General features: G+C 38.5%; 1 protein-coding gene across 3 annotated transcripts in view; it reads right to left on the reverse strand.

Moving 5' to 3' along the window:
• The window catches only part of SYK (spleen associated tyrosine kinase), a 1380702-nt gene that overhangs the window by 334510 nt on the left and 1020859 nt on the right, over window positions 1-25333 (reverse strand). For all 3 annotated transcript variants that reach the window (XM_044060819.1, XM_044060818.1, XM_044060817.1), the window contains exon 5: window positions 21742-21880. In XM_044060819.1, coding sequence (XP_043916754.1) covers window positions 21742-21880 — 139 coding nt within the window. The remainder of the gene's footprint in view (window positions 1-21741; window positions 21881-25333) is intronic.

Below are 25333 nucleotides of genomic sequence, written 5' to 3' on the forward strand. Positions count from 1 at the left end.
TCTATCAATGGTCTGACTTTCTCTGAGGTATATTTTATATAGTCCCTATTTGTCTGTCGTGTACTATGCCTTAGTCCAGCTGTCTTATTCTAACATTCTGGCAGGTATGGTTACCATCCTGGTTGTACGCGTGTCCATCCATGATAATCACCTACATGACACTGATATAGGTCCCTACATCTTCCCCCAATGGTTTACTCAATATCCAGTAGATGGATTGCATCTTTTTGGAGAATGTAGGCGTGTGCTATACCCACATAGGTATATTGATCACTCCCATGGGACATACCTAATAGATCTGTGCCAACCAACACCTTGGCCCAATTCTGCATACCCATGATTCCCATACCTGACACACCTCCACAGTACCCATTAAACATGTTTAATGTGAGCGATAATAAAGTGTGAGGACACTTCCGAGCACTCCCCACTCTGCGGATTTCAGCTCGTACGTCATACATTCAATCGATCCATGTGTTATTACCCTTGCACCTGCTACTGTTGCATGTACACCTATATTGTAGTTGCAGGTGTAACTTCTTTTGCATCAGTGACGGTTGGCACTTCGTACAGGATCAATTTTTGGGGTCCTGCAAAGGACACCTATTTTCATGTTTAACATGTAGAACTTGCAGGCCCTGTCACACTGGTACTTTCCGGGCAATGGTTTGGAAACCATCGGTGTATTCTCCTTTCATGCATGTCTGTCTATCCATATTAGCTATACCGTGACATATTTATGTACATGTGTTATATGTACAGGGACATATGTTTGTTGTGTATATATCTATTCATGTATCCTGTGTGTATAGATATAGATATGTACATATACACATATGTCTGTACATTCCTCATCTCGTAATTTGCTTTGGATTATGTCTGTGGATATATGTGTATATATATATATCTCCATATTATGCCTTTCAACTGTACAGATTTCCGCTGCATGTACAGCTGTTTGCATCTTATCTTCGGTCCATTTTTCATAACCCTGTGTCTGTCTGGCAAGTTAGTGGCATATCATTAAAGACTGACATTGATAAATAATGACAAACATTTCAGGTTACGACTTCATACCCTTCAGAGAATCCATGCTAGTGACACACCTGTTATTCTATCCACTTTCTATGTTTGTTAGGGAAATATCTGGGGATTGTCCCTATTTGTACCAGTTGTTGCTATGGCTTTGTCCAGTTTCGTACTTTACGGGTTTAACAGGTATGAGCCATGTACATAGAACGTGGGGAAAACACCATTCATTTTCTATTCTGTGAGTGGATTACACGCACAGGCACACTTGCATATCCTTATTGTGGGTTACATATGTTTCATAGATAATTGCGCTTCCGTGAGCTTTCATAATTCTGACCGTAACAGTTACATATCTGTATTCCAGTTTACGGACTACTGCGAAACACACGTTCACCTTTACATATTTAAATGTGTGTACTGCACGAACGCTTTCATTACACTTTCAAGTTATATGTGCAGTGGTCATAGGTCAACCGGGACTGCATTCACGTTGGCCGGATACCGGAACCACTATTCTATTGGTGTTCTCCCTCATTGATATGCATACCCATAGTACTTAGCTACATCAACATATGCCTCACCGCTTCACCTACGACACAGGCATCCATTCTCCTGCTGGGAAAAAGGCGGTACTACATATTACACATTCCCTATTGTCTACTGCTGTGGACTCCGGCTGCATTGTTAATCACTCCGAGGATATGCAGAACACCAAGGAATATAGTCCAGCCACATACAGGTCTTTGATTGTCAGGGTGTTCATCTAGTGATCTGTGTTTCGGCTTGTCCACCTGGTGAACAGAACTTCCCTGGTCGAGGTTAAATGTCAGACGAAGCATATGGACAGGGATTATCTCCTTATTTTGAAGTTTTACCTGTGTTTATAGACACAGGTGTTTGGGCACCTGTCAGCAGCTTATTCTGTTGGCATTACATATTATGGGTGGGGTTGTTACAGTCCATACTCCACGGTGAGGGGTGTTCCCATTCACATTTGACTATTAGCTGTATACAGTCATATGGGGATTATTATTTTTGGACATGAAGTGACTACAGGTATGCAGTTGTACATTACACAAGTGTGAAAGGCTGTTCCTGTAAATATGTACGGACCATACCTCTCAACCTCTTAGAGCACTGAACCTGTGCAAAACCTACACAATGGGAGGACAATTAGGGACACATTTTAACGATTGCTCTTACAAGCTTAGAACGTTGATAGAATGCTAGGTTTTGCATTAGCATGACTTTTCTGCAGGTTGTGGAGTCTCATACTCAGGATATTTCTCATTATTTAGTGACATCAATCCTTAGCTATTTACCACACTGGTGCAGATTGTCGGAGGCACACACCAACACTATGGGGCGAACCTGTGGTCATTCTTAGGGTTGCCACCATTTCGACTGCCCAAAGTGGGACATGTTCTGTAGAAATGTCAGATTTTCCAGGACAAAACATACCTACAGCCATGCATAGTACTGAACTTTAACCTTTTTTGTACATATAATAGCTTATTCTAGTAACATTTGAATTGCTTATGCTGCTTCACATAACATATTGAGGATTCATATATAAAATAACTGTTTTATGTGACTATTACAGTAAATTAGGAAATAAACTCTCAGGACATTTGCTATGTCTTGATATTTTTCACAGGACACAACTGCCTACAGAGGGATTGTTTCTCGCAAAGTGGGACAGGTGGTGACCCTAGTCATTCTGCGAATATCCGAACAGTTGAGTGGTATGGCACGGACCTCTGTAATACGCTGTTGTGTTCTGGCACAGCAGTAGCTCAGCATTAAAGACTGCAGTTGGAATGTGCTGACAGACAGTTGGGTTTCAGACTTCATACTGCAGACATTAATGCCAATGTGCAAACTGTTATTCTATCAAATTCTATGTTTCTAAGAGATATGTCCCTGATTTTGGTCCTTTATCTCACTTATATTCACGGTTCTGTCCAGATATCTTGCTCACACAGGTTGACAGGTATGGTCAGTCACGACTGCACACAGTCAGTGTCCCTCACACTTGATCAGGGTTGATCTGTTTATGTAGTGTCTTCCTCACCCTCATGCCGTTTTCCACTTTGAAAATGTGTGCATTATATTCTCCCTCCTATTCGTGTCTGGACACATGCGTCACGGGAAGGTATTTTATCCTGGGTGGTAGGTTATGCATGTCCACTTAGGGCTGGACAGTGTCATGGACCTCCACTGCACATTCTGACTTGTGTCCAGATATCTACTGGATTGGACATCATGTCATCATACCCATTCTACTATTTACACAAGTTGGTCATCCTGTGAGGGATATCCCAAAAATTGGTCAAAACCAAAACAAGTTAGATAACGAAGATTTTTGTGGCTGCACGGAAACGTGCAGGGGGTTTTACCTGCAGGGGATACATGGTTTGCAATCCTGATACTGCCTAGGGTGACAATACCTACTACATATGCATAGGGGTCACTGTGTGTAGCTGTTTCTGCAACAAACCAGTGGACCAAGTACGGCTAGATTTGGTGGACGTTCTGGTATGGTGGCAGGTTGTGTGTTGTGGAGGGTATGCTGGATAGGCTATTATGCATCCAGGTGTGTTGCATTTGTTATGGCAAGTTCCATCAGGACCCATCTGTGGGTATGTGACGGTGCCATATCTATACATTTGTCTCGCATATTTCCATATTCATATGTTTGTGGGATTGTGTTCTACACTATGGCCTGTCTGCTTGTCTTGCAGCTGTTTCTACATGAGGTTGTGTTTCTTTCCACTTCACCCGCTGCCCCCTCATACAGCTCTGGTTCACCTTTTCTGCATACGACACAAGTATCGCCTTTGAGGAATTTACCATTAAACACACACCCCTCACACGCAAATTACTCACACCCCATAGAGCACTACTTTGGTTGTTGGCCCATGACACGGCCAGAGTTACACATTGACTACCCTACATGTGTCGGGTACCTTTATGGTTGTGTGGACTACCCTGCCATGTTTGCTTTCCACATGCTATACCTTACGCACATAGGTACACACCCTTACTTCACTTTCATTACTTGGTTGGTGTATCCGGGTACTACCCGTTCGACTGTGTCACATACATGTTCGGATTATACAGCTGCCTTCCGGATTTTACCAGCCTGTTCTACTCATTGGTAGGATGGCACCTTTTCCTATGTCCAAGCTATTCCTTACACATGTCCGACTGTTGTGGACATTGCCTCCCCACAGTCAACGGTTGTGTTTCCACCTTTTCAATTGGCCACTGTGTGACTTAGGGTTACCACCTGTCCCACTTAGCGAGGGACAGTCCCTCTGTGGGCAGTTGTGTCCTGACATGTAATTGTCAACTTGGCAAATGTCCTGAGATTTTAGGACAAACATATTTCTTATATTTTATGTGATAGTTGCATTAAACAGTTAATTCTGTATCTGAAATACCTGACTGTTATGAGAAACAGAATAAGCAACTAAAATGCTACAGGAATAGCTTTTCTGTGGGCAAAACAGTTATGTTCTGTCCTTTGTACTGGCCATGGGTATGTGTCGGCCTGTACAGTCTGATGTCTGTACCAAACATGTCCCACTTTGGCCATTTGTAAGGGTGGCAACCCTACTGTGACAGTTGCAGTGAACACAGCATATTTTACAGGCCGACACATACCCACGGTCAGTTCGGCAGATAGAACTTACAATTCTTGCCTATATCTAAGCTTATTCTTGTAGCATTTCGGTATCTTATTCTGTTTGTTATGACATTTATGTATTATACATCAAGTGAAATATGTTTAATGCAACTATAGCATGATGTCTACGGAGGAATTATGTCCTATATTCTCTGGAAATTTGCTAGTTTTACATGTTTGTGTCAGGACACATCTGTCCACAGAGGAACTGTCGCTCGCATAGTGGGACAGGTGGTAATCTTGGTCGATGGTACGGATCATACTGTTCCTTTCAGCCTACATGTGTCCGTGTTGTTATGGCTCGTTTATATGCTCCTTCTGTTTCGTTTACAAGGGTATGCTATTTCCTATCACATTTGGTATGTGAAATACAGACATACCTTTTGTATGTGACTATTACATGGCTTGTGGGATATGATTCAAACATACGGTCACTACCTATATCTACATTTCTCCTCATGGATTTTGTTATGGACACATCTGCACAGCTATGTTCCCTCCCTCATATTATGGGTCGGCTGGTGACCCTCTCCATTGGACTGGACGTACCTACTGGCAGCGCGCTAACATCTGATACATGTCACTTCCACATGGTATAGCTATCAACACTATGTTGGCCTACAGTTACACGGTTTTCCTGTCATTTGTTCATGGGTAGGGACCCGTTATTCCCTACCGTGCATTTGTGTTTGAGTCTTCATTTTCTGTTAGCAGGGACTCTGCTTTGCATACATTTCAGTCTCCACGGACGCTGATAGGTATGATTACTATTGCTGGCGGAATATAATATTCAGCAGTTTAGGTTGCTCCTCGAAAGCCGACATTGACACGCCTCCCTGCGCAACTTTGATACACCCCTTGCACTCGCGCACGTTTCCTATGCATGTGGCTGTGGCAGCTGCGAGCCTTCATTAATATGCATATGGCGTGACTACTCCACATCTACGCCACACGACCAGTGCAAGCCTTACGCCGGAATTGCGCCGAGCTTCATGAATCCGGGGGAGAGTTTTTGCTTATAGAGCTTACCTAGCTTAAAATGGGTCTTTTTGATTGTGCTAAGTATATAATTTATCATCAATTATAACACCAAGTAGTTTAGATGTTGGTACAATTTCAATTCCAGTATTGTTTTGTGAGAATATTTTAAAGTCTAGAGTTAAAGGTTTAGGTGAGAAAAGTAGAAGTTTTGATTTTTTGGGATTAAGTAGCAGTTGAGCCTCATTAAGCCAAAATTCTATTGATGTGAATGATTTTTGTGTTAACGTTAGATCTGGGAAGGATATATATATATATATATATATATATATATATATATATATATATATATATATATATATACACACACACACACACACACACACACACACACACACACACACACACACACACACATATATATATATATATATATATATATATATATATATATATATATATATATATATATATATATATATATATATATATATATATATATATATATATATATATATATATATATATATATATATATATATATATATTTCAACTCCACAGTTACCACAGTGATACCCACTCCAATAAGGGAGACATATTCCAAAACAAAGGTATATTGTGGAGCCATTTATTACACATCTTAATGATAAAGAGGTCAAACATGACAATAAATCTGTATTGTAAGATTTATATGCAATAGACACTAGAGGACGATATAAATGGAAACTACTTGTGTGCATAGGTGAGATACATAGTATATGTACAACACAGATCACAGACCGTAGTAAAGTAATCATTTCTACCACCTATGATGATCTATACATTTAAGCTAGTTTGTGGAACTGATTGAAGTATATTGTTATAAACTATCTTTAAATGTTTGAATTTGCCTAGCATTGTTTACAAAATGTCTGTGCACTCTTCTGAGATAAGCAGGGCAAAGATTAAAATGATTGCCTCAGGATTTTCTTGGCTGTGAGTATAAGTATATAACATGCAAGCTAATAGTTCAGGTATTAGTAAAACCATGAAGAAAAGAGAAAATATACCAAGCTACTAGGTAGGAACCACTCAGAAATAAAATACATGTCTTTGGTGCTCGGCTCATACACACCTTCAAGGAGTAATAAAATACACATCAACCTACACTATTTATATATACATACTAATTATCCAATCAAACAATGTTGTTTGTCTTTTCGGCTTTTCCCGGTAAGGGGTCACCACAGCGGAATTCCGGTCCGCTAATGATTGGCAATAGATTTTTATGGTGCTGAGTTGCCAGCCAGACGCCCAACCTTCAGCGAAGGCATGCCCAATTATGCATGTCTTTTGGAGGCTACTCAACCACAGGGAGGACATGCAGACTCCACACAGAAGGCACTCCCCACACACTAGCTGAGAATCGAATGGGAGAACCTCTTGCTGTGAGGCAACAACGCAACCGCTGTACCACAGTGGCTTAATTATCCAATCAAACAATAAAAAAGAAAATCAATTATTCAAATAAGAACTCTCCAGTTACAATCCATATTAAGACCTGAGAGACATAAAGTATTCCTTAAAAAAAAAACGTCTTTATATCAAAGTTTTCTCTTACAAATATTTTTGGAATTAAACTTTAAAAACACCTTTTCCAAAACTGTTGTTTTTAAACCACTGGGATCAGAACTGTGATACTGTACAAATGTTGAGCAATAGGACTCTCCCCCTTAACCTGTTTAATATTTCTAACATGTTAATGTAACCTCAGGTTAAATTTTCTTTTGCTGTCACCCTGCATGGACACTGTAAAGCATATATAATGCCCCCGTATTACAATTATACAAATCAGAGGTATGAATGGAAACCCCATTTTAACAATGAAATGTTCTAACAACATACTGACAAGAACAACAGTGTTCACAAGGATAAGTACCTAAAAGGTTAAGAAATCCAGGTGGAGCATCTGGGGGTAGACAAACATAAGTGTGAACCAGAATAACTCTTAAGTACCTGCCCGGTTTATATGAAATACTAGGAAAAGGACAAAACACATTAGACAGTTCCTTAAATTTAAGTAAAAAAAATTCTAATAATATTCAACTAAAGCTGCCACCACAGAATGCAAAACATTATATGTGGTTACAAAATAAATTTTCCTCTTCCCACCACTGTATTAACCCAACAAAGGAGTACAATCTGAATCTAACTATTCAGAATATATCCTCCTGGAGCTGGCCCATAAAACATTGTCTTAATAACATATTCTATAAGTCCAGGATCATACCACCTGAACAAAAAATGGATGGCATCTTATTTATTTCAACCCCAAAATCTTTATCATTATCATAAGATGAACACACTCACCATATGGTAGAGCAGCTAACACATGAGGGGGACGGCAGCTATGCCCATCTAAAAACTGTCTCCTGTCTATAAACTTCCAATGTACAGATGTACAGATGTAATCCGTTCATCCTTAGGAGTTAAAGATAAATTAATATCCAAAAAAGTAAACTATGTCCCAAATTGCAAACCATCAAATGAAACACCAAACCAGATTCTTTGCAATTTTTCATAAAAATCATAACCTAAATCTAGTCCACCCTTTTAAATAAAATTAAATTATCAATAAATTGATAATACTCAACCACAAATCTGATAAAAATATGATGATAAAGACATTCTATTTCCTATAAACCCATAACCAAATTAGCATACATAGGGGCAAAATATGCCCCCCTTGCTGTCCCCTGAAGTTGATGACATCAACAATGATTAAATACAAAAAAAATTGGTCAAACAAAAATGTAAAAGTGCTAGTATATAATGAGACAATGAGATATCACCCAAAATATATTTTATAGCCTCTAAACATATACTATGTCTAATATTGGTATACAGACTACACGCATCAACACTCATAAAAACATATCATCTGACCAAACAATATCAGAAATGTTGTCCAAAAAATCACTAGTGTCTCTAATATAGGATGTTAACTTCAAAACATATGGTAACAAGAATTTATGCAAAAACATACCCATATTAGATAAAAAAATACTTGCAAGCTGACACTATTAGCCTTCCAACATATCAGATTGTGATACTTATAAGTGTTACCCTACTGGTGGTCGAAGATTAAACTCTTGAGTTTCAGCTGCCTGAGGTTCAAACTGCCTATGGTCAGAGTTTCTCCACTTGAAAACACTGTCAGCAAGTTCTGCTGGCAGTGATGCATTTCTTTGAATTGATGTGACCTTGGAGTTGGTATAAATAAGTTCAGGGTGTGTAGGGGGGCTTGCCTCCAACATCAGAAAGTGCAGGAGGACTACCCCCCCCTGCAAAAACATTTAAAATATGTTTTAGCTGTTTTTATTTATTTATTTATTTATGTTTTTTGTGTGAACGCAGATCAGGGATTCTGATCCTTGGTACATTCAGTTTTATCTACTCACGTGGAACCATTTCTAAGACACTTAGAAGAATGAAGGATATTCATAGTGTATGAATAATGAAGGAGATTCCTAGTTTGAGAATGCAAAACCTGGCACAGGTTTGTGTAGAGACATGCATGAATTTCCCCCTTTCTCAAGTTGGTGTTACAGTAAAGTTGGTATATATAAGTTCTGGAGGTGTGGGGGCTTACCCACCACATCAGAGGGGAGTGCAGGGTGCTTGTCCCCTTGGAAAACACTTAAAAAAGTATTTTTGGTCATTTTTTCATCAAATGCAGTTCAGGGATTCTGATTCTCTATGCATTCAGTTTTATCCATTCATAGTGGAACATCTTGTGAGAGACTTGTGTTGATAAATACAGTTCATACTGTGTGAATATGAAATGTGGCACAGTTCGTACAGAAACATGCTTGAATATTAATGACTGCATGCTTAATTTCACTACTGCATAAAGTACAACAAAATATTTATTAATGACTCGGTACACATACAAGCCATCACAGATTCAAAAACAGCACTCATATTTTCTGTAGAAAATTTCCAGAGTATTCTAAATTGCCAATGGTACTGATACTCTTAAAGAGAGTAATAACAAGCATATAGTTCTTAATGATTCACTTAGGATTGCAAAACAGAACACACATGTTACTGCTCATATTTTGCAGTATCTTGTTGAGTTATTCTTATATATTTACTTATTTTTGCTGGCTAGGAGAGTACAATATTGAAAATCATAACATTATTTTACTGTTTTATTTTCATTGTAATTAAGCCCTCATCGTTTAAATCAGCTTTCTGTAACATGGAGTGGATTCAATGCAAAAAGTGACAAAGAATGCAGCAAAATCAAGTATTTATTCATATGACAGTTAAAATAAAAAAAAAATGTAATAGAATATGTTACCTAGTAAAGTGTATGGTGTTTGGCATACAGTCTAATAACAGATGGAGGACTGTAGTAAATAGTTGCTAACTATATGATGATCTCCTTTAGGTAGAAAACATGGGGTATGTGAATCACCTCAACGGTAGCCCTAAAGTACCTTTTTGAATATAGTGATTGGTTCATCCCGTGGGAGAGTTACATAAGTGTTTCACGGTACAACTGAACAGCAAATTAAATGTATAGAGATTATGGATATAATTGTTAATCAAGATGAACTAATGAGTGAATAGCACAGAGGAAGTAGAGAAGAAACACATTAGAATATGTACAAGATATAAACAAATAGATTAAAAGGGAGCAATGTCTACTTCAAACTGCTGAGCAAGCTTTTGCCACTATACACAGTGTTAAGTTCTTCTCTGTACTAGATGCTAATCTAATGTTGGTAAATTAGTCTGATTAAACTAGCTGAGAACTTTGGACATTCAATACCACTCTGCATAGAAAGAGATATCTGATAGTATCCTTTGGAATATCATCAGCCTTAGAAGTATTTCAAAGAGAGAAGTTGGTATGATGATTGAGTGGCTAAAAATGGGTAGTGGTGTGAAAAGTTAAGACATGCTAGGGTGAGTTCCAAAACACAGAGTCTTAATTGAAAAAAAAATGACTACCTCATACCAGGTCTGAGATGGCCATTTCCCAGAATATTCCCTTTTCATTAGGGAATAAGCGATAATATATATGTTTGGGGAGGTGGTGTGTGGGCTTGCCCCTTCTCATGGGAATAGGGTGACCTGCAATAAAAGGAGTTTAAAGGAGAAGTGCATTTTTCAAAATTTGCTCTTTTCCAGGATATTCATTCTGTTATTTTTGGCATGCTAGCACTTGGCATTACGAGTGCTGACATTTCAATAGGAAGCACTAAAATGTGAGATCAACACAACTGATGAACTTTTAGACTTGTGGCTACCAACCAAGAGTATGATGTATAATTTACTGAGTTACTGTACAAGCTGAGGCAAAAAGGATTAATACTAAATGCAAATATACTAGAAATCTGCATGATTACTTCTAATATATGGGTCATGTCTTGTCTAGTATTTTGAAGAGCTAAAACCAGCCTCTGATAAAATCAGTGACAGGGAATATGCACAAATCCAACAACAAATTCCCTTTATGCACGTTGTTGGTATGGTACTATACCTTTCCAAGTTGATTCCAGATTTATCAGATATGATAGTGCGAGTCAGAAAGCTGTTAAAATATGATATCATATGGTTTGGGTGAATGGAGCATGGCACAAATTTGTGAAGTTAAAATGTTGATTACTTAGGCAATGATTTTGAAGTTCTAGAATTCAGACTTGGTATTACTTGTTGCAGATGCTCACCAAGAACGGCTTGAGCAGTATTATACACAAATGTAACCTAGTGCATATAATTTAAGGGCTTTAATTGATTCTCAGTCATGCTATACACTCATTATAAAGAAATGATACAGTTGTCTTTTTGGATGTCAATGTTCCAGTATTATGCATAAGGCAAAGACGTTAGAGCAAAGTCAGACCATAAGCCAAAGTAGGGCATTTTTTATGAAGTTTATGTAGGCTAGAGATTGGCTTCCCTATCAAGGATTGATCTTAGAGTGTAGGCAAGAGAAAGAAATAGGGGAATCTTAGGTGAAAGACTGACACTGACAGAGTTTTTTAGTATAATTTTTAACAGAAGCTGCTGTTAAAAAAGGGATATTTAGTAGGGCATTTAAAATATTGCATGATAACTATAGGACTCAATCAGAGGACCTGAGAAAAAACTGGAAAAAGAGAGTGGATAAGCAATCCACAAATAAACAATGGGATGATATATGTATGGCACCCAAATATGCAACAAAGTCTAGAAGATTTATGACCTTTGGTTGGAAGTGTTTGCATAGGTATTTCTATAACCCAAGCAGGTTCCAAAGATGTTTTGCTCAGGTAGACTGCACTGCAAATTTTGAAGGTGTGATGGGGAAGAAAGAGATAATTGAGAGCTTATTTTCAGGGAGTGTAATAAGCTGTCAGACTTTAAAAACTCCCTGCTGACTACTACTGTCAGAAACAGAATTTGCAAATTGGTGTAACTAAGGAAATTATTTTTTTGATCTGTGATACAGAATCAAAATTACCTAGATATAGTAAGACCTTGCTGAGTCGAATTATGGTGGCTGTCAAAAAAGCAATTACTAGAAAATGGAAATCAAAGTCTAAACCAACTGTACTAGAAGTAGGATATATACATGTAGAGTATGATTGCCTGTATCATAAGTGACAATTCAATGAAGATGTTTCTGAGTTTAGAAAATACAAAGAAAGTTATTTAGTGTTTAGGGATGACCTACACTGTCAGGATAATTTAGGTGAACTGTTGCATATACCAGTACATTTCACACATTTCATTTTCAGAGTGTAAAAAGACTGCTTGAAAGAAATTGACCATTTTGCAATGGAGATATGTGGCATTTTACCCTACCTCTGCCCTTATACTGCTGTGGTAGTGTAGCATAAGTATTGCATACAAACTTAAGCACTGTCTGTTAGGATAGAACCCACTGCCTTCTATTTTCCTGGCATCAAAGATGAATATACTATGTGTTGTGCTCCTGGCCCTGACACAACATAGTAGGCTTTAATTTAGTATTAGAACAGAATATAAGTGAAGCTCTCAGATATTCCTAACACACAAAAAATCATGGTACAGGATCTGGTCTCATGCTAGGACTAGCTTTTATTTTGGCCAAAGTAGACATCATCTGTCAGCTCCATGGCACATAAGGATAAAGCATTTATTGTGCTCCAGACATTGCAGGGGCCACTGGTGGGGGGATGGGAGTGAGGGGTTGCTGTCAGTTCAGCAATTCTGGGGACATGAAGGTAGATTATTTCAGCTGCAATAAAGTAGTCCTCTAAGACTGGCAAGTTTGTACTGCATAAGTGGTTTGCAGCTTAGTCAAGAATTTGTCTTGCATGAAATTGCACATGCATCTCCTAATGACAGAAACTTGGAGCTGACAAGGCTGCTGTATAATGACAGGAGTTAGGACCCACTCCCTGGTAGCCTTATGATGCTGGATCAACACCCTTGATCTCCTCACCTTCCCCAGATGTGGTCATGTTGAGCCTGGGCAGCTGATGGTCAGCTGCAGGATGCGAAAAAAGATGACCCATCTTAATACTAATGATGGTCAAACTTAACTGGAAGTAATAACTACCTCGGCAGCTTCAGTCTCAGAGTCACTAAATGATATATGAAAGTAATCACTGAAGGCCTTAATTATCTGTGTCTAGTTATAAGAAAGGAGTCTTTCCTCCCTAGCTGGAATATAGTCTTCCCATCACTGATCCCTCCTCCAAAAAGAACTTCTGGAACTACATGCAATAGCTGTAAGAGTTATAGTGTGCTCCAGCAATGGGCAAATGGCAATGTCTGTGCTATGAAAGGCTCATCACAAATCAGTCAATCAATCAATCAATCAATCAATCAATCAATCAATCAATCAATCAATCAATCACAAAGCAGGTATGTTAGGAAGTAGGGGTTGTTAGTCTTTAACTTGTCCAGATAAGTGGTCCCATTCCATTTCCTAAGAAAATCAGCATAAATAACTTTAATATTAGGAAATGGTGGAAGATATGCATATGCAATAGGAAATCTGGAGGCTATGGGATGACCTGTGCTGCAGGAATGGTAAGCATTTTAGAAGACAGGCACTACAGAGTTTTTCAACACTGCAGATATTGACAGTAAAATTGCACTTATGATTGTCATACAGATTGTGCATTTATTTATGTGATCTGCAAAATTGCTTATTATGAGGAGAGGCAGGTTATTATCTTACACTTATGGAGAGGCTCCCAGAAGCAAGACTAAAAAAAATCAGTATGTTTAGCCATATCATTTCTATATAGATATCTTTATCCAGAGCTGTCTAATTTGGCTGGATGGCATAAACCAATGAGCAGCATATAACAGCCAACTTTTTTCCAGCCAGAGGTACTGAACCTAGCAGTTCCTACCTCACTGGTCAATGCCATCTCAAATGAAACTATTTCATCACAAAACTAAGTCAGGAATGGTGTCAGAAATGAAAGTAGTAATTCTGTTTGGCAGAGGTGTGCAGTCTTTGCAGGGAGAGTCAGCTTATTGTATCATATTATAATTTACAGCTATTATTAACATGTTCTGTATTAGTTTTTTTGTCCAAATGCTATTTTTCTAACCTCTGCTGAAACTCTGTGCTACTTGAGTTAAATACTCTTCTCCATTTTACATTCTATCCATATAATGCAAGTTAATAGCGCATGTATTACTTTTATTCTTCAATTATTCCACTTTCAACCTCTTTACTCAGACCTGATTACAGCAGAGTTTGTTTCCTCTTGACATTAGACCATTTATATGTGTATTTTTTTTTCTTACTGGTTGCATTATACTGTATATATATCATTACCTGCTGGCCCCTGTCTATATTTGTTCTGGGATGATTCATTTTGACTTTTGATCTGTTGAAGCATATTCTTTCTGTTGAAAGTCAAATAACACTTGTTTTACAATATACAGTATAATGTGTGCATTTTTTAAGATTTTTTTTCTGCAGGTTTTTCCTTTATCAGTACCTTCCCAAAAAGAATTGTTGCTAGTAGGGCTGACCTAGATATCCAAGTGAATAAATCAAAACAATGCTGGGTTTATCCAATTTTCTATCACTAGTTGTAGTCAAAATATCCTACACAGTCCCTTTACTGTAATTTACTAATCCACCGATTATCATCTTTTATCCCTTGACCAGCCTCGGAGGTTCTTATTTCTTATGTGAGTGCGTGTTGAGTTACAAAATACTTCATGCTCACATTGAGTTAAATACTCCATTTACAGAAGATTGACAGATGGCTCAAACATGCTTTGATTGTATACAAACATCATGCTGCAGTTGTGATGCTCCACTGTTTTATGTGTGTAGGTGTGTGAGTGGGGGGATAATGGGGGGGGGGGCAGATGAAAGAAAGTGATCTTAGATGTAAGAGGAAAAATATGCCATGTTTTGCTGCTTTTATTAAGAATCTTGAAATCTCTTCTTTTAAACTATGCAAAGTTCAAAATATGAGAGAGGAAAAAATTCATCAATTTATATGGCTGTTAATTTACTCCACATTTGCTACCATGACCAGATCTTTTTAACAGTAAATAAATCCAACTTGCCCTGTATCCTACAGTAGTTAATCACTTAAGAAGTCCATGTATCTGGATATATTTTTGCTTCTCATATTTATATGAAAATGTTTTATCATGGCAATTCTAATTTAGACCACTACTTAAAACATATATATTACCCATTAGTTTTTGAACAAATACCTTATGTTAGATTATACATAATACAAGGACTCAAGTGCTTTTATATTATAGTGATGACAAATGTGGACATTAGCACAGAGGACTAAAGCCCTAAGTTGTTAATGAGCTTATCCCTGTGCTCAGATTTTGATTAATTGCAGTTTCATTTGCCTATTATTTGACTCTGACCAAGTCATTTAACCAGAAAGTGCTCCTGGGTAACCCCTGAAAAGGAACTGTTGCATCTGGTGGGCTTACCTGTCAGTAAACATGTAATAAGTGAACCTTAAAACTCAGAAAAGTATTGCATATTCTGTGTCCTTGACCTGTAATTTCATTTCCTGCTCTGGCAATTTTTTTACATCTATGCAGCATTAATGCAGTTGTTCTAGGTATTAGTATAACATCTAGTTATAACTGAATTCAACCTGTTTTTCTTGGAATATTCTATGCTCGAAAAGTATGCATTCAACAGAAAGCTTCACATCGAGGCCATCATTATTATTAATCTAATTATACCAACTAATCAACAAAAACTTTTATAATTGCAAAGGAAAACTTTGAAGTCTATTTCTTTAAGAAAGTTCTCAAATTTCGCCTCTTAAACTGATTTAAAGTTTTCTAAGCTTGATCAAGTAGAATGAACTCATTCACAAATGAAGAGAATAGATATCACTAAAATGGAGATTTAGATGAATCTACTTTCACTCTTATGTCCTTAGATTTAATAATATTTATTGCCTTACCTGTTCCTCTTCACTTACTACAGTGCGTGGCAAATTCTGAAGTGCTGATAGTGATAACACTGGCATCATTTCCCTCTCTTAGCACCTTAGTACTAATCTGGTGAGTCCAGAAATATACATTTCTTAATTTTACTACCCATAAGCATGTATGCAAACTTTTTGATATTAAAATTAATTTTTTCATTGCATTTATTTACAACACACATACACTTTTTTTCTTATTTGCCTGTTTATTATCTATACACATTGCTGATAGGGCACCTTTAGGTCATCTGCATGCTCAACACGAATCATGTTTTCAGTCTTTCAAATAACCACAAGGTAAAACAAATAAGGAATATAGAACCCAGTTTTTGAACTATGTGAAATTTTATATCCTTAGCCTAAGCAACATTGAGAATTTATCCCAATCTAGTCAATGCTAGCTTTTTCTTGTAAACAAAAAAAAAAAAAACAAGATAATCAAACAAGCATTCTAAAATTTTCATCTAGCATATTCATTATAGGTTCATAGGTTCATAGGTTGGTACTAGGCTATCGGCCCTAGGGTCTATACAAACCTAACCATAACAATTCCCTGGATATTTCTTCCCACAATATTTACTTCCCTGGACCCCTGTCTAGCAGGGTGACTGACGTGATCCCCGAGGTGAATTTCCTATCTCCCATCCAATCATCAATGTTCCTTTTGAAGAGGGCCAAGGAGGCGCTCTGCTTAACATGTATGGGCAGTCTATTCCAGAGTATGGGGAGTCTCTGGGTCAGGAACCTGTCCCTCCAGCATGTTTTGGTCATTGTGATGACAAGGTTTAGATCCCTGGAGCATGTGGCTCTGAGGGATTGGGATTTCTTTAAGTGGCGCATGTCCAACAGCTCAAGGTTTGACATGGCCTTGTATGGTAAGCAGAAATCACCTCTGAGTAGACGATATGCCACAGAGTATAGCTGGAGTTGTTTTAGACAGTCAGTAGAGGGCATCTGCTTTTGACCTGTGATTCTTTTAGTGAGGTATTTCTGTGGCCTTTCCAGCTGTTGCAGATGTCTTGTAAGGTACATACCAAATGGGGTGTTGTACTCTATAATGGGTCTAATGAAGGATGAGTACAGTGGGACAATGACCTCCTTTTTTCTGGATGAAAAGTTCTTAGTGATGAGGTGTGCCACATAGAAGAATTTCCTGACTGTTGTGGTGATGTGGTTATCGAAGGTGAGACCACTGTCCACTTGTGTCCCTAAGTCTCTCATCACATTTTCAGTGTTTAGTGTACTGCCACCTATGTGGTAATTCATGGGTACATGTTTTTTCCCAAAGGGGATAGCTATGCATTTATTGGCATTAAGCTTAAGCCCATGGCTCTGGCACCAAGCATCTGTTTCTGTAAGGCCCTTTTGTAGAATATCCACATCATTTGAGGATTCAGTAATGGCTCCCAGTTTGCAGTTATCTGCAAACTTTGTTATCCAGAGTCCCTTAGTGTTGGCCTGTACATCAGAGAAGTAGATGCCAAACAAGAGCAGTCCCAGGACTGAACCCTGAGGTACTCCACTTGTCACTTGTCTGGAGCTGGATTTGGAGTCTGCTGCTTTTACACTCTGGGTTCTGTCAGTAAGCCAGTTGGCAACCCATCAAGTGACCTAGGGATTTATGGCCAGCTTAGTAAGTTTATCTATGATTCCAGAGTGGGGGATGGTGTTGAAGGCCTTGGCAAGTACCAGATAGGCTGTGTGGACCACCTTACCCTCGTCCACAGCTCTGGAGACTGATTTGAAGAAGTCAGTCAGGTTCAGGAGACAATATTGGACCTTCACAAACCCAAACTTGGTGGGGTCCAGTGTTTTAAGGTTGCCAATGTCTTTGTTTATAAGTTCCATGATAATGCGTTCCATGCTCAGGCTCATCAGACTGATGGGATGGTAGTTCCCGGGATCCAAGGTAGATCCCCCCCTTGTGGAGTGGGATAACTGTAGCTGTGCACCACTCAGTGGGCACAAAACCTGAGGTGAGGCTATGATTAAACATGACACTTAGGTGAGGTGCCAGTTCATTTTGTAGTTCATGTAGCACACAGCCCGGGATGTCATCTGGTCCCATGGATGCTGTATTCTTAGCTTTGGAGAGTGCGGTTTCTGCCTGTGTGGCTGTGATTACCAAAATTTGGCAATCTTTTGTTATTGAGATGGGCCCTTTAGGGGATGAGAGGAGGGGGGAAGATGGCACTAAATCGATCTGCCAGGATATTGGCAATATCCTTGGGATCAGTATATTTAATGCCATTCTGTTGTAGCTCAGAGCATATCTGAGCATTGGCATTTAGATTCTTGACATAACTATAGACTGCCTTGTGGTTGTCTTTAGAATCTTTGGCAATTTTATTTTTGTAACTAGCTTTGGAGGATTTTACGTGGGATCTCAGCTTCTTACTGAGGCTGGTAAGGGAGTTTTTTGCATCCTGGGATTTTCCTATTTTCTGCAAGTTTATTTCATCTGTTGTATAGTTTGTTTATGGCAGGGGACCACCAGATTGGCTTCCTTTTTTTGGAGGAGAGCATCTTGGTTCTATTTGGGATGGCACTATTCATGCACTAATGGATGTGCTCGTACAGTGCCTTAGTGTTGGATTCAGGAGTTGAACTTTCAGCTCCTATCTGCATGGGTGTCATGAAGTTTGTCACTTCTGACTTGAGTAGCTTGAAGTTGGCTTTGGAGAAGTTTTTCACGGAGGTTTCCTTACTGGGGGGTGGGGGTGGGATGTGGATGTCAAGGGTGATTTGCTTATGGTCAGACCTGACCAATGAGGGGTTGACCACTGGTGTGGAGCATCTATCTCCCATGTTGGTAATTACCAGGTCTAGGATATTGGAGCCCTTGGTAGGACAATGGATTAGTTGATCCAGGGCATTGGAATTTATGAATTCCAAAACCGTTGGGAAAAGGTGTTGGTACCCGAGTAGTTTTCCCAGTTAATGACAGGGTAGTTGAAATCACCCAGTATAAGGGTGTTTTGTTGTATCTTAATATTTTCCAGGATGTTTAGAAAGGTGTAGTGAGAATCTTGGGGCATGGTGGGGGATCTATAGCAAGCTACAATTTGGATTACAGTCTTACCTAGTGTTAATTGCACCTGGAGAATTTCAGATGCATTGTGTTGGGCAACTAGCCTGGAAGTTTGAATATCCTTGGTGAATATGGACAGTCCTCCACCTTTAGTGTTTCGGTCATGGTTTGGTGGCAGAAAAGTGTGTTAAGAGTTGTAGCCTGGTATTGCAGGAGTGCTCTCTGGAGCCTTGAACCAGGTCTCAGTTACTGCACAGATATCAATGTTCTCCATTTTTAGGAGTGCCTCGAGAGAGTGCATTTTGAGGTTTAGGCTTCCAGCACTGAGTAGCATTACCTTGAGATTTTGCATGCTTATAGTAAAAAGAATGAATACCTATTTCATAACTGAGCCTGAACATGTCAATGATGAAACCAGCTCAAATGCATCGGTAATATAGCCTTATATAAAATCAGTTGATTATGAGACGTTCATAGGTTTTTGCCTATAACAGTGATTATTAGGGATCATTTTCTTCTCACATAATCCATCCCTTAATATTTCTAACACCTTTTCCTTAATCAGTTATCCAGTAATTAAGTTAAACTCATAGATCTGCAAATGGCAGACTTACTATTTGTTGTCGTTTATGTAATGGGAAAGCATCAAGTGCATTTTTGTTTATCTGAAATGCATTAATTGGGTAACTCCATTGAGCCCATGCTTCAGATGCATATGTTTAATGGAGATGGTGAACAGGTTAATGATTCTACTTACAATATGCAGAAAAATGCCTCAGAGGATCAACAAATGGTATGGAATATAAGACGCTGTGTCACAAGAGTAGATACCATACTTCTTCTATACTTCTTAAAATTTGGACAGCTACTTTTGTGGATGGGAGGTGAGCAATTCAAATGTTTGGAAGATATGGGTGGACTTTAGATCTTTTGTTTACTGGGACATGGAATTTCACAAGCTGGGCATGATACGTGCAAAACTGTATGACTTAGCTTTTGCTAGTAGTAGGGTGAATGCAATAAGGAAACATTCTGGAAGTACATGAGTTCTGAGGGAGGAGTACTAATTGAGGAGGCTAGCTAAAATAGAAGTAGCATCTGGCTGAAGTAGGGAAGGACACATGAACGTTTTGTACAGGTCACCCTACATGTTATGGTCAGCCAGTCACACTGTCACAACAATGGCAAAATGATGTGTCTCATGGCTGGTTCCTGTGATGAAGCTTGGAATCTTGAAAGAAATGTTTGTATGGCTGAGATTAAGCAGGATGCAACTTCAGTATAGGAGCAAGCGAAGAAGAGCTGTACTAACAGTTGTAGAAATGGAAGTGATGGACTCTTAGAGGTGATACAGTAGTTCCATCATCACATGACTGTTTTAAATAGCAGAAAGCATCGACTCAAACAGTGGCATTGCTTTACTGGGACGAAGGCCCAGATATTTGAAAGACTTAACATGCTAAATCAGATGAGGACTTGATAGCCAATGGGGGCATGTCAAAATTGAAAACTGTCTCTGTACCACATATTCTAACTTGTTCTTTGAGTTGTTATGGAGCATAGAGATATTTGAGATATAGTTTTGTAAGTTTGCAGTTGAGCTTCCATAATACTTTGGCAGGAACAGAGCAGAGCAAGCAAAATCATATGCATAATATACTGTGGGAAGCTTACTGCAATGTTATGACATTTCATTTACAAAAGGGCAATACAGGACCAGGTACAGAAAATTGCCATGCACTAGTTGTCATCACTCTTGCAGGGTGAATGCCATACTTGAACATTTCTTCAAGGTGTCTCCCTGTTTGTTTGATGTTTAACCAACTGACTACATGAACTCAGTATTTAATTGTAACTGCTCTTATTATTAATCAATCAAAATATGGAAAAACATATGCAACGATCAACCCATAATCCAGGCAAACATTTAAACTGGAACTGGGAGCTATAAACCATATGTAATACAATACAGAATATTTCACAGTGATTATTTTCTTCCTGATATGTTCTTTATTAACTGTGAATCCATTTTATGTAGCTCCGCACCAGTGATTAATGCATCTCAGCCATTTATTGCATACAATTGGAGGGAAAGCTTTTAAAAAGACTTTTGCTTCTTTAGTGTTGCTTTCAAAGTATATACAATCGACATCCATCTTAACATGATTCATTAATTTCCCATAGATTTCTTTAATACACTTTGATAGATGTTGGCATTTTTATTGAATCCCTTCTAAATATTCATTTTACCTATCTGAAAACCTTATTTCTAAAATTTAGATCTCTTTTCATTTCTGGGTCTACCATATTTAGAGGCCCTTTAATCCGTCAGTGCAATTCCATTTTGTAACTAAGTTATTTGCCTAGATGCTTGTGATGATCAAAGTGAAGTTTTTGTAATATGATTAGTCACATACCAATTTGTAGTAAAATCTCATTGCTACAAAAACTAGCAGTTTAGTATTGCAATGAGAAAACAGTCAGCTGACAAATTTCAGACTGCTTTAGTTAAAGAAAAAATTATTTCAATTTTACTATACCTGCCAGAGCGTGTCAAACTTCTTTCCATCAGGAATGGAGAGCTTGCCAGTTTTATCTTTGTCAATTCGATAGTGGTACGTCTTTCCTTCACTTACCATAGAAATGGCAAAGGAGCCATTATTGTCACGTTCTCGAATTCTGAAATATCAAAATACAGCAATAATTACCTCAACAACTTCTGTATTGCATATATTATTTATAATGACCACTTGGCAATATTAAGGATACATTCTATCATAAGTCATTCTACAAAGTTTTAACTAATTTAGAGGAATAAAGGTGTAGTTAGGTAATAACTTGAAATTGCTTCTGCTTACAAGCTATTGCTATCATAAGTGAATGTATTTAAGTGTTTCATAGCATGGGGCAGTCAAGCTGTGTTGGACTAGCAGCCTGTGGAGGAATGATGATGCTTTTGATGGTTACCTTTCCTCATGGTGTGTGAATGGACTGTGTCTTAGGAAGTATATCCCAGCAATGAGTCTTTCCTAAACCCAGGAACTTGACAAGAGGCACTGTCCTTAATGTGGGTGGTGTATCAGAGAGGTTACATCATTTGTGTAAGTGATCTCTATTTGTTGTGTTTTTTACATTCCCACTATTGGGAGGCTTGCCAGGATATATGACCAGGAAAGTTGCCAGGATATATGATCAGGAAAGTAGAAAGTAAAAAAAAAAACAGTGTAAAAAAACATGTCTTTCTACTATAGCAAAGAATGAAACTTGCAATTTGTGTCTTTCGGCTTTTCCCGGTTAGGGGTCGCCACAGCGGAACTCCAGTCCGCTAATGATTGGCAGTAGAGTTTTATGTGCTGGCTTGCTGGGCCTAATGCACAATCTTCAACTAAGGAACGCCCATTCACGCATGTTATCACACAGAAGATGCTCTAACTGAGAATCAAATGGGCAACGTCTAACGGTGAGGCGACAACGCTACCGCAGCACCATGAAACTTGCGATAATATAATATAAATATCTTTCTAACAGACATGTGGGATTGATAACTTCATATCCTTCAACTTTAGAAAATAAGCTGCAGATGCAAATGAAATTCAGTGATCATAAAAACTCAATGCATTGTCATTAAAATGCTTTTGCAGGGAGAAAAACCTTCCAGCACGGAGGCTGGAGGCTGTGTCTCTTATATCCCTCCTACTTTTGCAAGGAGAAAAACCTTCCAGCATGGAGGCTGTGTCTCTTATATCCCTCCTATAATATATATTTATACATATAATGATAGGTGGCCATGGTGGTGCAGCAGTTAGCATTGTCGCCTCCCAGCAAGAGGTTCTCCAGTTCGATCCTCGGCTGGGGTGCCTTCTGTGTGGAGTCTGAATGTCCTTCCTGTGGTTATGCAGGTTTCCTCCAGGTGCTCTGGTTTCCTCCCACATCCCAAAGACATGGATTGGACACACTAAATTGTCCCTAGGTGTGAGTGTGTGCGTTTGCCTTCTGTAGAAGGTTGGGTGCCGGGCTGGCAATTCGACACTGTAACACTCCACTGCTAATCATAAGCGGACAGGTGATCCGCTGTGGCAACCCCTGACCGGGAAAAGCCGAAAGAAGAAGAATGTATGTCTATATAGTTGTATATATAGTATATATATATATATATATATATATATATATATATATATATATATATATATATATATATATATATATATATATATATATATATATATATATATATATGCATACACAGTACCATTAAGATTGATGTAACTTTGAGTAGGGGAAAACTCCAAGGAACAGCAGCCTTGAACTTAGTATATATATTACTCCAATTTATATCCACAGAATAGTTATTTTGAGGTTTCCAGTCAGAATTTCAATTCAACAGGAAACCGACAGGGTCAAATGTCATCTGTTGGGCGACTCTCTCAATTGCATGGATAAAGCTGTAAATGAGGATAGTTTCAGAACTCAGATTTCTTTTTCCTAATTTTTTTTCTTTTGCTCTTTCCCCAAGGTACAGCAATTCTGGATGTGATAAATACAGGGCAGGGGATGCCTTGACAAAACAAACAAAAAAAAAAACTTAAAAACAATTCCCAAACTTCAAATTATATACCACCACAAATGTCATCCTCATTATTGTGATAGGGAGCCTTCATCTGCTGTTGTAAAACTATGTAGGCAGTTTTATACTAAGTTAAGAAAAAATATAGATGTAGTCTCAGCATCTACAGAAGATAAATATAGCTGTGTAGATGTTCCTAAACATTTCTGGAGAACAGTCGCTACTACATTTCATTTTAATCTCAGGTACCTTAAAAATGAATTTCAAAAGCTAAGTTCTTGCATTCCTTAAAGCAGCTAGGTCAGTGTGATAGCCATGAGGGTGATGCTATGCTTCTTGGTCCCATAGCTAGGCACTCCTTTATTCTTACTGGAGCAAGAAGATGGTTTCTAAACATATCCTCCTTAGCAGTTATGAGTATAAATGGCCAGTGCCTCTAAGATTTTGTACATCTTTATCCACACTGGTTTAGAAAACTCTGGTTCTTATACACCTCATGTATAGATATAATTTCAGAAAGAAAACCATTGGATTAATTAATAATTTAATCCAGAAATATCAAATGAATGAATGGATTAATATACTAATTAATAAATCTATGTACTGTATTACTTAAAATCCACCATTATGAAAAATAATTATTTAGCCTTCAAAATTAAAACTGAAAGACCAGAACAAAACTAAACTAAACTAAAAAGTATGAAAATTAATTACATTTTCATCACTGCACTAGGATTCAAGAGAAAAATGTAAGTATTTCCAGACACCTGATTAAACACATGCTTCATTATGTTTATGCCCAACAAATCCATATTTTTACAGTAGTCAAGGCTGAAAGTACTGAGGGTATGATGCACACTGAGAGTGTGATGCACACTGAGGGTACGATGCACACTGAGAGTGTGACCCACACTGAGGGTATGACGCACACTGAGGGTCTGATATACAATGAGTGTATGATGCACACTGAGGTTATGATGCATACAGAGGGTATGATGCACATTGAGGGTATGATGAACACTGAGGGTATGATGCAAGCTGAGGGTATGATGCACACTGAGGGTATGACGCACACTGAGGGTATGACGCACACTGTGGATATGATGCACACTGAGAGTATGATGCACACTGAGGGTATGACGCACACTGAGGGTATGACGCACACTGAGGGTATGATGCACACTGAGAGTATGATGCACACTTAGGGTATGATGCACACTGATGGTGTGACTCACACTGAGACTGTGACGTACACTGAAGGTATGCTGCACACTGAGGGTAAGATGCACATTGAGGGTGTGATGCACACTGAGGGTGTGACTCACACTGAGACTGTGATGCACACTGAAGGTATGACGCACACTGAGGGTAAGATGCACATTGAGGGTGTGATGCACACTGAGGGCATGATGAACACTGAGGGTATGATACGCACTGAGGGTGTGATTCACACTGAGGGCATGATGCACACTGAGGTTGTAATGCACACTGAGGGCATGATGAACACTGAGGGTATGATATGCACTGAGGGTGTGACTTACACTGAGGGTATTATGTACACTGAGGGT

This window comes from Protopterus annectens, chromosome 2.part0 (genome assembly GCF_019279795.1).
Source record: "Protopterus annectens isolate FY-2018-M chromosome 2.part0, PAN1.0, whole genome shotgun sequence".
In the NCBI taxonomy this organism is placed as follows: Eukaryota; Metazoa; Chordata; order Ceratodontiformes; family Protopteridae; genus Protopterus; species Protopterus annectens.